Source organism: Geotrypetes seraphini, chromosome 9, assembly GCF_902459505.1.
Source record: "Geotrypetes seraphini chromosome 9, aGeoSer1.1, whole genome shotgun sequence".
Lineage (NCBI taxonomy): Eukaryota > Metazoa > Chordata > Amphibia > Gymnophiona > Dermophiidae > Geotrypetes > Geotrypetes seraphini.
The window spans coordinates 106,591,482-106,607,454 of NC_047092.1; the positions used below are offsets into that span (position 1 = coordinate 106,591,482).

Genomic DNA, 15,973 nt, shown 5'->3' on the forward strand with positions numbered 1-15,973 from the left:
TGGGCCATAGTATCCTCCAATGCCGACACGCGCTGATAGGACCCTGAAAACTCCTGTTAGGGATTCCAAGTGGCCATCTACCACGCCCAATTTGTGATCGATTGTAGGCGTTGGTCAAAAGAGGATTTAATCACCTCCTTCACTTCTGTTACTATCTCCTGCAGCCATACAGAGCTCACTGTGGGACCCTCCGGCCCTTCATCATCTGCCATTTTAGGCTCTGCAGATTTCACCTTCTCTTTCTCCTGCTGAAGGGTCATAGATGTCATAGCAGCTGTTCACGTTAGAAGTAATTAACAGCCAGTTACCTCGCGTTAAATGATTCGTGAGCGTGTCCAAAAGCTAGGATTTAAGAGCCAAAGTGCCGATAACAAGAGAGGGGCCCAGGAACTCAAGGCACATGCATCTGCTCTCTAGCTTAGCATCACGTGACCCCCCTCCCAAATAAATTCTTATAAAATTCAGAACAAGGTAAGAACAAAATAAGCAGATTCAATTCTTACATAAAATCAATTTCTCAAAGAAAAGCATCTACAAATAGTTGTGTTTTCAGCATTTTCCTAAATGAGCTCTTATCTCTACATTTTTGAATTTGATCAGGCTATTCCACAACTTAAAAGGCACATGTAAAAGGCATGGTATCCGTTTCCACATATTTAGGGTTAGCCTTCGTTTTCAGCAATGCTGAACTTTCAAAGCATTTATTTCCTACAAACGAACGGAGACTAGGGAAGCTAAACTAGAACATAGGGCGAGGTCTGCAGCGGTCAAAACGGCAGTCAGGGAGGCCAAACTTCGAGTGGAAGAGACTCTGGCAAAGAACATGAAGAAAGGGGACAAATCCTTTTTCAGGTATATTAGTGATAGGAAAAAGAACACAGACTGGATAGTACGCCTTAGAAAACCAGATGGGAACTGCGCAGAATCAGATTCCGATAAAGCAGAACTACTGAATGAATACTTCTGCTCGGTCTTCACCTGCGAGGCACCGGGGCACGGACCACAGTTGCAGGCAAGGCAAAGCGTGGAAGACCCATTTCAGAATTTCGAGTTCACATCTGGCGACGTCTACTACAAACTGGCAAGACTCAAGTTGAACAAAGCCATGGGACCGGACAATCTACACCACAGGGTGCTCAGTGAGCTGCGTGATGTCCTGGCAGAACCGCTATCAGGACTCTTCAATCTCTCCCTAAGTTCGGGGAGAGTCCCCATAGACTGGAAAACAACTAACGTCGTTCCACTGCACAAAAAGGGTTGCAGGGCAGAGGCTGCAAACTACAGACCGGTGAGTCTCACATCAATAGTATGCAAACTCATGGAAACACTAATCAGATGCAATCTTGGATGAGGAGAATCTACAGGACCCCAGTCAACACGGTTTCACCAAGTGTAGGTCCTGCCAATCCAATCTCATCAACTTCTTTGACTGGATAACAAAACAGCTAGACTTGGGAGAATCCGTAGACGTCGTATACCTAGACTTCAGCAAAGCTTTCAATAGTGTCCCGCATCACAGGCTGTTGAGCAAGATGAAATCATTGGGGCTGGGAGAAACACTAACTACATGGGTCAATGACTGGCTGAGTGGCAGACTTCAGAGGGTGGTAGTTAACGGTACTCTCTCTAAAACATCGGAGGTGACCAGTGGAGTACCGCAGGGCTCAGTCCTGGGCCTGCTCCTTTTCAACATATTCATAGGGGACCTAACTCAGGGGCTTCAAGGTAAAATAACGTTATTCGCTGACGCCGCCAAACTATGCAATATAGTGAGAGACAGCAATTCACCCGATAGTATGACACAGGACCTACATTTGTTGGAGCTTTGGTCCTCGACCTGGCAGTTGGGCTTCAACGCTAAGAAATGCAAGATCATGCACCTCGGCAGCAGAAATCCGTGCAGAACTTACACTTTGAATGGTGAGACCTTAGCTAGAACTTCAACAGAACGAGACTTGGGAGTGATCATCAGCGCAGACATGAAAACTGCTGATCATGTGGAGAAGGCTTCATCTAAGGCAAGACAGTTGCTAGGTTGCATCCGCAGGAGTTTCATCAGCCGGAAGCCTGAAGTCATAATGCCATTATACAGAACCATGGTGAGACCTTATTTGGAATACTGTATGCAATTCTGGAGGCCACACTACCAAAAAGATGTGCTGAGAGTAGAGTCGGTGCAACGGATGGCCACCAGGATGGTCTCGGGGCTCAAGGATCTATCGTACGAGGAAAGGCTGAAAAATTTGCGGCTGTACTCACTCGAGGAACGTAGGGAGAGAGGAGACATGATCGAGACGTTTAAGTATATTACCGGCCGTATCGAGATGGAAGAAGAGATTCTCTTTCTCAAAGGACCCTCAGCCACAAGAGGGCATCCGCTCAAACTCAGGGGCGGGAAATTTCATGGCGACACCAGGAAATATTTTTTCACCGAGAGAGTGGTTGATCCTTGGAACGAGCTCCCGGTGCAGGTGATCGAGGCAAACAGCGTGCAAGAATTTAAGAGCAAATGGGATGCTGTAGTAAGATTTATGGTTCACTCAGCAGTTTTATAAACACGTTACGTCTCTGTTAAGTTTGTTTAGGGAAAACCATAAACTCTTATCCAGGTCCAAATATCATGGTCTATTTATACAACACAAAACCCAGGCTAATGAGAAATATCTTTATTATGAAAATAGAAAAATATAATTCACAAGCCAGTTGCAATATCTAAATATTGATCACAAAATATCTGATTACACAAATGAAACTCAGTACATAATTATCACAATCTAATTGTTAGACAATTAAGTAATTCTACTTGTTACACACACTAAACAATTCCTTATAATAATAATCCCTGATTAGCAAATGATTATATTATCACCAATGGAGCTTTACTTATCCTTATCACAATTGATCCTTATCTAACCCAGCTGATAAGAGTGTAAATTCCGTATTCTCACCTTAGGATCAGCCGCTCAGGCGAAATTAGGTGGAAGGGAAAACTTCTTGTTAGCTTTGGAAGACGTCAGGAATCCTGTTGTTAAAGGTACACGTGTTGACAATCCTTGGTGAGGCTATAAATCATCCGCAAACAAGTCCCGTTTAGTGCTGAATTCAGAGCTGTTTAAAAAGTCCGAATTTCTCTCTCTTAGGCAGAGAGTCACACGAGGTAACTTACAGGTCTAATTAATAAAAGAAAAAGGTTACATAGAATACCTGTGAGAAGATGTGAGCTTCCCCGCACCTTATCACAGACTAACTAATTAATTAATTAATTAGCACCTTCTTTCTTGTATCTCATCAGATGACCTCCTCGGACCAATCCAGAAACAAAACTTGGATGAATAGCCTTTCTGTGGAAAGAATCATATAGGCTGGTAGACCCAGGGCCGTTAGACAGATAAGAACAGGATAATTTCTTCAAGATTCACACTGTCCCATTATGAAGGCACAGATAGATGTCCTTGTATAGTAACATTCTGGTATATACCCATAATGCATCAGGTAGAAATAGCAAAGCTGTGTACTTCTTTCTTCTTGCAAAATTCATGCAGGAAAGTTTCTTCTGCTCAGCAGAAAGATTTCTTGAGAATGGTTCAGGCTTTGATGACATCAGAGAGGCCTAACCCACAGGTGTGAATACGGAATATCCCTACAATGCCCATGTGGGATCCCTTAGAGGGTTAAGCCAAGGGAACCTGTCACCAGGAGTGGGATCCCTAGGATAGTAGACTTGGGGGTGGGTCAGTAGAGTGGGCAGACCTGATGGGCTATGGCCCTTATCTGCCGTCATCTTCTATGTTTCTAATGATCTTTTATGTAAAACAATTTTATTGAACAGGCAGAAGAAAGAATTACAAAACCACCAGAGGTACAAGAACTGTTCAAGAGATATACAACAACATCCCCCAATTCCCCCCCATCCAACCTTTCCCACCCGACACCAAAATCCACTGTCCCCGCTACTACAAAAAAAATGCAAGTTATACAGAGATAAAGGGCATCTGCCACATGAGACCAAGTCGATGGACAGAAGTACAGTAATACAAAACACAGCATGATACCGAAGAAAAAACAATAAGCAGAATAATAAATCAGTAAAAAGCCAAAAGCTTAGCCCTACCCAATAGGAGAGGCCCAAACAAATTGTATAGGAAACACTGCAAACAGAGCCCTGTGCTCTTGTGAACCCTGAGATATGGAAGGCAAGGCCTCTCCCTGATACTGCTCCTCCCCCCCCCTGAAAAGTAGGACACAACAATCAAAAAGGCAAGCAAACAAACAAAAAAAAAATATATATATTTTTTTAAAAAGGTTCTTAAAGCCATAGGAGATCCACAGCTGGGGAAAGGCAGCCCCAGAACCGCTGACCCCCCCCACCGCTCAAATCACCTCAAACTCATAAGGCATTCAGAATCATACTACGGGTTCTAGGAGACAAAGAATAGATATAAGGACCCCAGACTCGCAAAAAGAATTTAGACTGTCGAAAAGAAGCACACACCCGACCCCTCTCAAGGAACATCAAAACATGTAACCGATTGCGCCACGCCCTATTAAGGGGGGGGGCTATCCGACACCCACTTTGTTAGGATAATCTTCTTAGTCACCAAGCCAGCCTTCCACAAAAATAGGCTGCCTACACCAGGCGGAAATCGAAATGCCTCAGATTTATCCAAGAGAAATCTCACTGGAGTGAAAGGTATAGAGCAGCCCAACAAACCCTCCAATTATCTGACCACCCGCCTCCAGAAAGACTTGACCACCAGACAACTTCAAAAAGCATGAAAGAATGACTTGGGGGCGGTGTTACATTTTTCACATTGATTCGAGTCTGCCAAACCAGAATGATATAATTTAACCCGTGTGAAATACGCCCTGTGTAACACCTGAAATTGACATTCCCGGATTTCAGCAGAAATAGAGACAGTCGGGATGCGCTTGATAAGACCTCCCATATCTAAATCCGTCGGCAGCAAACCTAATTCCGGAGCCTAGTGAGTACATAAAGACTCCCAAGATCTAGGCGGAACCAGCAAACACAAAGCTTTATGCAGCGCCGATACAGAAAGCCCCCCAATCTTCAAATTGGTCAAAGAAGGTGCGAAGCTGATCTTCCAAGCCCATCTGTAGAGTTTCCACCTGCAAGGAATGTACATAATAGTCCAATTGCAGATAAGCAAAAAAATCAGTGGCCAGAACCCCTCCCTGAGCTGAAAAGCCAGCCAAGAGGGAAGAGTCCCGGCCAGGGTAAGTACATGTGCCAAAATAGTCAAACCCAATTGGCCCCATCGTCGAAAAGAAGCCAAAGAGCAACCGGGCAAGAACTGAAGATTCCCTTGCAGAGGCAATTGGTTGGACACCCCCAGCCGCCCCCCCCCCCCCCCAAGCCCAACACCAAAATCTTCCAGATATCGCACAGAGATCCCAATAAGAGACTAGAGCATAAGGAAATAGGAAGAGAAGACCAAGGGAATGCAACAGAGAATATAAATGCCATGGATGATAATACACCATTTTATAAGCAAAACAAGTATAGACGTCTTGGTCCAAAATCCAGTCCCAAAGGTAATGAAGTAAACAGGCCTGATTGTATTTCTGCATATTGGGGACCCCTGAGACCAAGACCCTATCAAATAACAAAATGCCAACCTCGGGGTTTTTTCCCACTCCATAGAAACCAAGAGATAAGTTGATATAACACCCGAAGATTTTTTTGCAATAAACGGATAGGCAACAGTTGCAGGACATATAACCATTTTGGAAAAATAATCATATTAAAAAGGTGTATACGGCCAGCCATGTACTGAGAGGGGAAAAAATTTCCAACTATCTAGACATTGACGAGTATAATCAAGAAGCAGTTATAAATTAGTCTGAGTGAAGTAACTGAAGATGTTAATTGAATACCTAAATACCGAAAGGCCCTAGCTTCCCAGCGCAACGGGAAAATCCTTGGCCAAGTAGCCTGACCTCTGGAGACGTTTGGGAGTGCCAAATATTTATCAAGATTCAAACGAAAATCTGAAAAATCACCATACTCGGCCATCACCATCAAAAGAACAGGCAGAGCCATGACCAGATTAGTAAGATGCACCAGGAGATCATTCGCAAAAGCCGAGACCATAAATTCTACCTGACCAATATGAACCCCACTAACATCAAGATTCTGTAAAACATCCCGTGTCAACTGATCCAGGGTGAGAACAAACAGAAGAGGAGAGAGGACAACCCTGACGTGTGCCCTTCTGGATCGCAAAGGACTCAGAAAAGAGGCCATTAACCCAAATTGCCGCCGAAGGCCAAGCTTAAAGAGCAGGAATTGCATCAAAAAAGAAACCCTCAAACTCGTAGTGGTTTAATGTAGCAAACAGGAAAGGCCAAGAAACTATCAAAGGCCTTCTCTGCATCAAAACTAACCAGCAGAGTAGGCACTTGGCGAGAAGTGACAAATTCCAAAGAAGTTAATATACGACAAATGTTTCTAGTCACCTGTCGGTTCCTGACTAAAGCAGCCCGAGAATCATCAATAAGGTCCGGGAGAACTTAAGCAAGTCTATTAAATTTTGCCTCAACTTTAAGGAGAGATATCAGACAGTAAGAACCTGGCAAGGTAGGATCGTTGCCCGGCTTCAAAAGCACCACAATGTGAGCTTCACGCAGTGACACGGGCAAGGACCCCTGTTCCACATAAACATTAAAGGTGGAAGCCAAGATTGGTGTGATTTCCAGCGAGAGCAAGAGCGCAATGATCTTAATAGTTGATACTCAGACATCAGACCCTTAAAAAATTCAGGGATCGTACCATATAAAAATTGGTGACATATCATAATTGCTTTGTTTTCAAGTTTCAAGTTTATTCATATTATTTGATTGAACGCTTTTCCAAATTACAAAGCGTTGTACAAAAGGTAAAAATATGATTTTAAAGAAATCACATATGCATAATACATTAACGAGATCTATATGGGTAATTGCTTTTTAAAACCACGGCAAACAATAGGAAAGATTCTGAATGCAACTGGCAGCCAATGCAATTGTCGGAGATATGGAGTAATATGCTCTGAAATGTGGTGGAATGAAGAAAACAAATGGGATACAGCACTGCCGGGGTACAAGCTCTATCGCCAGGACAGGCCAGAACAGTAAGGAGGTGGAATAGCCCTATACATAAAAGAAAGCATACAATCAACAAAAATGGACACAGCAGAGATGACCAACAAGCTGGAATCGCTATGGGTTAAAATACCGGGATGGAAAGGGCCTGAAATAAAGATGGGCCTATACTATCGTTCACCCGGGCAAACCGGAGATATCGATGAAGAAATGGAAGCTGAGATGAAGTGAGAATGCAAAAGCATTAACACAGTTATTATGGGAGACTTCAACTACCCCGGGATAGACTGGAGTCTTGGAAGCTCAAAATGCACTAGGGAGACAGAATTCCTGGAGGCTATACAAGATTGTTTCATGGAGCAGCTTGTTAGAGAACCAACGAGAGGAAATGCCACTCTGGATCTAATCCTAAATGGGTTAAGGGGACCTGCAAAGGAAGTAGATGTAGTGGGATCATTGGGAAACAGCGATCATAACATGATCAAGTTCAAGGTTGAGGTAGTAATACCGAAAGGAAAGAGAACCTTAGCGACAACTTTCAACTTCAGGAAAGGAAACTACGAAGCAATGAGGGAAATGGTAAGGAAGAAATTTAGGAACACTTCCAAAAAATGGCAAATGGTAGAACATGCCTGGTCTTTTCTCAAGAACACGGTGAGCAAGACGCAAAATCTGTATATCCCCAGATTCAGAAAGGGGTGCAAAAAGAGTCGAACAAAAGACCCGGCGTGGATAACTAAAATTATGAAGGAAGCGATAGGCAATAAGAAAAATTCATTCAGGAAATGGAAAAAGGACAAAACTGAGGGGAACTGGAAAGAGCACAGGAAGTATCAAAAAGAATGTCACCGAGTGGTTCAAAAAGTCAAAAGAGAGTATGAAGAGAGGCTAGCTAGGGAAGCACGAAATTTCAAACTGTTCTTTAGATATGTTAAAGGGAAGCAACCAGCTAGGGAGGAGGTGGGACCGCTGGACGACGGAGACAGGAAGGGAGTGGTGAAGGAGGAGAAAGAAGTGACAGAAAGACTTAACATGTTCTTTTCGTCTGTATTTACAAACGAAGACACATCCAACGTACCGGAACCTGAGCAATTCTTCAATGGAAATCAAGCAGAAAAATTAACATCCATGGAAGTGAGCCTTGAAGATGTACGCAGGCAGATAGAACAACTAAAAACTGACAAATCCTCGGGTCTGGACGGAATCCATCCAAGGGTTTTGAAGGAATTAAAGGAGGTGATAGCGGAACTACTGCAGCAAATTTGCAATCTATCCCTGAAAACAGGCATGATCCCAGAGGACTGGAAGATAGCCAACGTTACGCCCATCTTTAAAAAGGGATCAAGAGGTGACCTGGGAAACTACAGACCGGTGAGTCTGACCTCGGTTCCAGGGAAAATGGTGGAAGCACTGATAAAAGAAAACATTGATGAACATTTTGAAAGAAACAAACTTCTGATAACCAGCCAACATGGTTTCTGCAAGGGGAGATCATGCCTAACGAACGTATTGCACTTCTTCAAAGGAATTAACAAACGGATGGCTAAAGGAGACCCCATAAACATCATATATCTAGATTTCCAAAAAGCCTTTGACAAGGTGCCCCATGAACATCTACTCCGGAAACTGAAGAACCATGGGGTGGAAGGAGACGCACATAGATGGATCAGAAACTGGTTGGCGGGTAGGGCCACAACTCGGACTGGAGAAGGGTCACAAGTGGGGTCCCGCAGGGCTTGGTGCTCGGGCTGCTGCTATTTAATATATTCATAAATGATCTAGAAACAGGGACGAAGTGTGAGATAATAAAATTTGCGGACGACACCAAACTATTTAGTAGAGCTCGGACTAAAGAGGACTGCGAAGAATTGCAAAGGGACTTGAACAAACAAGGGGAATGGGCGACGAGATGGCAGATGAAGTTCAATGTTGAGAAATGTAAAGTATTACATGTGAGAAACAGAAACCCGAGGTACAACTATACGATGGGAGGGATGTTATTAAATGAGAGTACCCAAGAAAGGGACTTGGGGGTAATGGTGGACATGACAATGAAGCCGACGGCACAGTGCGCAGCGGCCGCTAAGAAGGCAAACAGAATACTAGGCATAATCAAGAAGGGTATTACAACCAGAACGAAAAAAGTTATCCTGCCATTGTATCGGGCGATGGTGCGTCCGCATCTGGAGTACTGCATCCAATATTGGTTGCCGTACCTTAAGAAGGACATGGTGTTACTCGAGAGGGTTCAGAGGAGAGCTACGTGTCTGATAAAGGGGATGGAAAACCTTTCATACGCTGAGAAATTGGAGAAACTGGGTCTCTTTTCCCTGGAGAAGAGGAGACTTAGAGGGGATATGATAGAGACTTATAAGATCATGAAGGGCATAGAGAGAGTAGAGAGGACAGATTCTTCAAACTTTTGAATAATAAAAGAACAAGAGGGCATTCGGAAAAATTGAAAGTGGACAGATTCAAAACGAATGCTAGGAAGTTCTTCTTTACCCAACGTGTGGTGGACACCTGGAATGCGCTTCCAGAGAGCGTAATAGGGCAGAGTACGGTACTGGGGTTCAAGAAAGGATTGGACAATTTCCTGCTGGAAAAGGGGATAGAGGGGTATAGATAGAGGATTACTGCACAGGTCCTGGACCTGTTGGGCCGCTGCGTGAGCGGACTGCTGGGTACGATGGACCTCAGGTCTGACCCAGCAGAGGCATTGCTTATGTTCTTATATCTTGATGTTCCAGTTATCAATCTAGCCGCAGCATTCTGTACCACCTTCAAAGCCTGGTCTTAGTTATTCACAGTTCTCTCACACACTAGCTGAACTGGGTGTTTCCCTCCTGGTTACAGATTCTGTGTCACCTTGGCAGTCCAGGCAAAAACCACAGCTAGTAAATAAATTAGAGGAAAAAAACAACAGGAAAATAATGTCCAACTTGATCCCTTAGTTGCACAACTAAGTAATTCACAGTCTTTTAGAGGGAAAAAACAAAATACAAAAATAACCCTCTTGCCTTCAGCAGAGGTTTCTAGCACAGCAATCAGGAATAAAGTGCAACAAACACTGGCATTCCTTTCCACTTTATGGACCAACCTCCATGTATCAGAGAGAGTTCCTGGTTCCACTGGCCCTCTGATACGTCCCTCTCCTCACAGGCTTCAGGACTTTCACTGACTTGAGGTAGGGATGGTCCCTCCTCTGCCATTTCTACCTCCTTGCCTAGTCAAGGCTTTGGTGAATAACTCCACCCTTCATACACTGCCCCCCTTGCTGATTCAAGTCTTGCTCTTTATATCTGTCAGAGCCATGCCCCTTCACCTGGAAAGGGGGATGGGGCTTGGGTCTCTGTGTTGCAGAGCATGGCTCTCCCTGTACTGCCTAAACTGAGACTCATTTCCCTATTAACAGTAAATCTTGCTGGCTTTGTAATGTATTTATTTTGTGCTGTGCTCTTCTGCCTGTTGCTGGTAGACCAGTCTATCCTGTTCAGACTCGCTATCAAAAGAGTAGTCGCCTAACTCCTGACTTTTGCCATTAATTTGGTCAATTCTTCTGGTCAGGGAACTGATATTTTTGCTTCTTTTTCCTGGGTCAAAGTCAGAGCTGGCACTGGGTTTGTCACAGTATATAAATACCTAATTTTAAAAAAGGACAAAGTGGTTTAGATCACAGTTCTTCAACCGCCGGTCCGCGGACCGGTGCCGGTCCGCAAACAAAATCTTACCGGTCCGCAAAAGATTCGGTCCCCGCCGCAACGAAAGGCCGGCGTCAGCTGACTTGCAACTTCCTGTTGCAGTCGCTGTGCCGGGACTCCTGCCTTCGCCGGGACTCCTGCCTTCCACCGCGTTTGCCTCCTGCCTTGTCTCCGCACCTCCAGACCAGCAGCGGCAGCTGTGTATGCTTTTAACTTCGGCACAGAGCTGCCCCTAATCAATAGTTTAGCGCGGTTTCATAAGGCAGCCTCGGGGCCTTTGCTAGGCCGGCCCACATCGCATCATCGAAGCGGGCCGGCTATCAAAGGCCCCGAGGCTGCCTCATGAAACCGCGCTAAACTATTGATTAGGGGCAGCTCTGTGCCGAAGTTAAAAGCATACAGAGCTGCCGCTGCTGGTCTGAACTCTTGGGCCGCTGAAGGAGGGCAAAAAGCAGCTGTCCTGGAGGTTTCCCTTCCTCTCGCCTTTACAGGTTCCTTTTTTCCACCTTTTTTTTTTTTTCCTTCAAACGGCAACGGGCCCCAGCATCGACATCAATCAAGTAAGTTCCACTGTCAATCAAGCGGTTCTGCTCGGCCAAAGCTTCCCCTGTGACATGAGCCACCCTCAGGGGAAAGAAAGAGACCCGCAAAGGTGAGGGGAAGGGGGGCAGATGATGGAAGTTGGGGGGGGAGAGAGAGAGACGGGGCAGATGATGGAATGGAGGAGATGAGAGAGAGAGAAGGGGACAGATGATGGAAGTGAGAAGAAAGGAGAGAGAGCAGAAGGCAGATGGATGTCAGTTGAGAGGGGAGAGCAGATGCTGAATGGAAGTGGGGAAAGAACATATACTGGATGGAAGGAGGAGATAAATAAAGGGGGAAGAAAATAGTAAGATAATAGAGGGGTGAGGGAAAGGGGTGACAAGCTGTGCGTAGACACAGTGAAAAGAGGGAAACGGGACTAAATAGTAAGAAAGAATTTAATTTAGATGGAGGCAGAAAATAGAGAAGGAAGACCAGAGAAGAAAAGGGAAGAGAGAGCAGAGAATGATATCAGATCTGAGTGGAGGAAATGAGAAGAGAGATATGCTAAAAACCACAGGGGGGAGGGAAGGATAGAGATGCCAGACCATGAGGGGAACAGAAGGAAGATGATGGATGCCAGACCAAATTGGGGGTGGGGTGGGGGGTCAGGAGGAGAGATGGGAGGGAAAGACAGACAGTGAATGGAAGGGGCAAATGCTGGACTGAAGAGACGGAGAGGGTTATCATGCTGCTGTACCGGGCCATGGTACGCCCTCACCTGGAGTACTGCGTCCAGCACTGGTCACCGTACATGAAGAAGGACACGGTACTACTCGAAAGGGTCCAGAGAAGAGCGACTAAAATGGTTAAGGGGCTGGAGGAGTTGCCGTACAGCGAAAGATTAGAGAAACTGGGCCTCTTCTCCCTTGAGCAGAGGAGATTGAGAGGGGACATGATAGAAACATTCAAGGTACTGAAGGGAATAGACTTAGTAGCTAAGGACAGGTTGTTCACCCTCTGCAAGGCAGGGAGAACGAGAGGGCACTCTCTAAAGTTGAAAGGGGATAGATTCCGTACAAACGTAAGGAAGTTCTGTGGTAGAAAGCTGGAACGGTCTTCCAGAGGCTGTTATAGGGGAAAACACCCTCCAAGGATTCAAGACAAAGTTAGACAAGTTCCTGCTGAACAAGAACGTGCACTGGTAGGGCTAGTCTCCGTTAGGGTGCTGGTCTTAGACCAGAGGGTTGCCGCATGAGCGGACTGCTGGTCATGATGGACCTTTGGTCTGACCCAGCAGTGGCAATTCTTATGTTCTTAGGGCAGACACTGGCTGGAAGACAGTGAAAAGGCAATGAAAGCAGAAACCAGAGACGACAAAAGGTAGAAAAAATAATTTTATTTCTATCTTGTGATTCAAATATATCAGATTTGAAATATGTATCTTGCTAGACATAATTGGGAAGTGCAAAGCCCAGGCAGTGCTTCTTTAGCTTCCAGCTGGCTTAGGGCTCTCTCTGACCAGGGGGCAGTTGCCCTAGTTCCACTCCCCTAACACCATTCCTGTCGTGTGACTGTGGTATTCTGTTAGCATGATATTTGTGTAGCATTCTGTAATAATTTGGCTTATTCAGTTTTCTTGATAGAAGAGGGGATATATGTGAAGGGGAGGGGAGACAGGGGTTTTGTTGATCTTTGCCCTGTATTATTTGTATTTATAAAATGACAATTGTATAGAATATTGTTTCTCTTTATACTTTAATAAAATATGTTCAATATAAAATTATAACTATTTGAGGCCTGTGCGGATGGGATCAGATGGTTTGTGGGACCGAGCTCGCGGGGACGGGGCGGCGATGGTTTTTTAAAAAAAATTTCAGTCTTAGTAGTTTGCCGGTCCATGAAATAATTATTTTATTTCCGCCGGTCCATAGGTGTAAAAAGGTTGAAGAACACTGGTTTAGGTAAGCTGGAGTGAGCTTCGGTGTCAACTTCAGTAGTTGGAACTTAAGGACAATACCGGTTGGACTTTTTACGGTCTATGACCCAAAAATATCAAAGATTAAAGGCAATTTAATTTAATCATGAATTTATAATGCATCTAACTATTGGGCAGTATTTATCTGCTGTTATGTATTAATTTTATAAGTTACCATTATAACATTCTTCTTAACAGATTGCCTACTGGAGAATTGGTGGTCAAGTTGTATCTTGGTTTCACTCAGTTTTCTGGATGTACACAGCAGATTCATTTTGGTAATATAGCTTCTAAGATTCAACCTGTATAGTCGTCCCACAAGACTCAATGCTTTCTGCTACCTTTTTTAAATATAATATCTACAGTATATGCAGCCATTTTTATTCATCCTTTAACCTGGGGATTTGGGCTTTTTAGTTTCCCTGTTTTGGTCACCACCAAGTATGTGTGTTATCTTCTATCCTGTGGGGCATTCTTTGTTCTATCTTGTGCCTATTAGAGAGGGGATCACAAAACTGATGGGACAGGATCAGGTATAATCACTGAAGATAAGACCATCATCCACTGTTTGGATTGAATTACCATTTCTGTGTAAAGTGCACACGTAACGGGTCTGGTCTAGTTGGGTATGAATCCTCTCTCTCTCAAAGGGAGATCAAATTAAATTTAGACATCCCTTAGCATATTCAGGGATTCTAGTGATGAATTACTTCTTGATAGTGTAAACAACTGCATTCTGTACTCGTATGTAGAATTTTGATTTAGTTTATGATACTCCATGAAACATGCTGGATATTTTTATGTGTGAGAGGTTTTAAAGCCACACCCCTTAAGTAGAATTTGCACAGAAGCTGTAAATTGAAATTACTAACTTGTATTAAATCTGTTTGCCTTTTATTTTTTTCTTTATTGATTTTTAATAAAAAATAGTGTCATACAATTAAAAGAACAGTAGGCATTACACACATTACACTAATTTCTGTTCATGTAACATAAATATAATTCAATAAATTCAGATTCTTGCATCTAATATTAACAGAATATTACTTAAGATATACTTCATAAGCATTATGAGCATTGAGGCTGATTGTGTTCTTGTCATCTTTTCCACTGGTCTCATTTATTCAATGCAGGTTTATACGCGATCTATAATTGAACCCCTTCCTATATCAGCTGGTGATGGTCAGGCTGACAGTGTGGCAAAGTCTGCAGACAGACAGAAAAAGAAAGCCAAGATGACAGATGAGGAGATCATGGAGAAACTGAGTATGTCAATATGTATCCAAAAGAAAAATGTTCATAGTATTAGAGGATTAATCAGGCTATTCATGTGTGCACTTCTTATATACACCATGAAAAATTGGGCCCTAATCTTTGTGAGAATCCCTTACATATTTTGACCTTCAGTGAGCACCTCAGCTACCCCTCCCTCCTTTTAACAATAGGAGTACTTCATTCTAAGTGAGTGGATGAAGGTAGATTATGATAGAGACAATAGCCAGTCAAAAACACTGCATGTGAAGCCATTGCATTTTTGAAGTTTTTATTATATAAAAATTGCTATACATCAGAAGGAAAACACATTTCTGGGGGAGAGAGGTTTCCATTCACACAATGGGAAATGATCACAAGGCAGATTAGTTTAAAAGATATATATAGATTGAGAGTGCCTCTGATTTCTGCTTATTCATAAGAGAGAAACACAGTGGTATTTTACCACATAATGTGTACTATTTGGAACAGAATTGCATCTCATCACTAATGGAGACACAGGAGCACAAAGCACCTTTGTCTCCATCTAATCCTTTGAATAAGATCTCTGCTGGAGAATTGTATCTTCTGGAGAATGTACAGTTTAAGAATTGTCCTTTACACAAAATGTCTGTTAAGATCCACTGATTGATGACTAAGTTGTGAACTTTAACGCCATCACTAAACTGTTTTCTGGCAGTTTAGCAACGGATTATCAAAAGATATTATCTCCCTCTTTAGCGAGGATTCTAGCAGTCTCCAACACTGACATGCAAATGGGCTCTTCAACATTGAAACGAGCCCTCCGATGGATTCTTAAAAAATACTGAGCCATTTTTAAAAAGTGGCGTCGGCTTTTGGCAACTAAAAAAAGTGACTGGTCCAGATGCCCACACTCTCCTGCTGTACAAATCCTCAATGCGACGTGACCCGTACCCCCTCCCTGCAGCGGGAGAGATGCCCACATTCTCCTGCTGTACAAATCCCCAACATGACCTGACCTGGACTCCCTCCCTGCAGCGGGAGAGATGCCCTCACACTCCCGCTGCACAAATCCCCAATGTGACCTTACTCAACTGACCGACCCACCCCCACTCCGCAGCAGGAGAGATGCCCACTCTTTCCCGCTGGCAAATAACCCCCCACCGCCGCTGTCCCCTCACTCTTACCTCAAAGTTGAAGAGGAATGCAGACCTTCTCCTCCCAGAGTTGTCTAAATTGGGATTTCCCTTCCTGGTGCATCTTGGGATGCACCGGGGAGGAGCCTGAGGCTCTGATTGGCCTAGGTTATATAAGGCCCCTCTGCCTTATACAACCTAGGCCAATCAGAGCCTCAGGCCCTCCCTGGTGCATCCCAAGATGCACTGAGGAGGAGAATTCCCATTTAAACGATGCAGGCAGCTGGCAGGAGTGAGTC

The 15,973-nt window shown here is 44.0% G+C and overlaps 1 protein-coding gene across 4 annotated transcripts in view; it reads left to right on the forward strand.

Annotated features, from left to right (window-relative positions):
- PAK2 (p21 (RAC1) activated kinase 2) overlaps nt 1-15,973 on the forward strand; it is an 814,606-nt gene that overhangs the window by 446,427 nt on the left and 352,206 nt on the right. For all 4 annotated transcript variants that reach the window (XM_033958726.1, XM_033958725.1, XM_033958724.1 and 1 more), the window contains one exon: nt 14,439-14,571. In XM_033958726.1, coding sequence (XP_033814617.1) covers nt 14,439-14,571 — 133 coding nt within the window. The remainder of the gene's footprint in view (nt 1-14,438; nt 14,572-15,973) is intronic.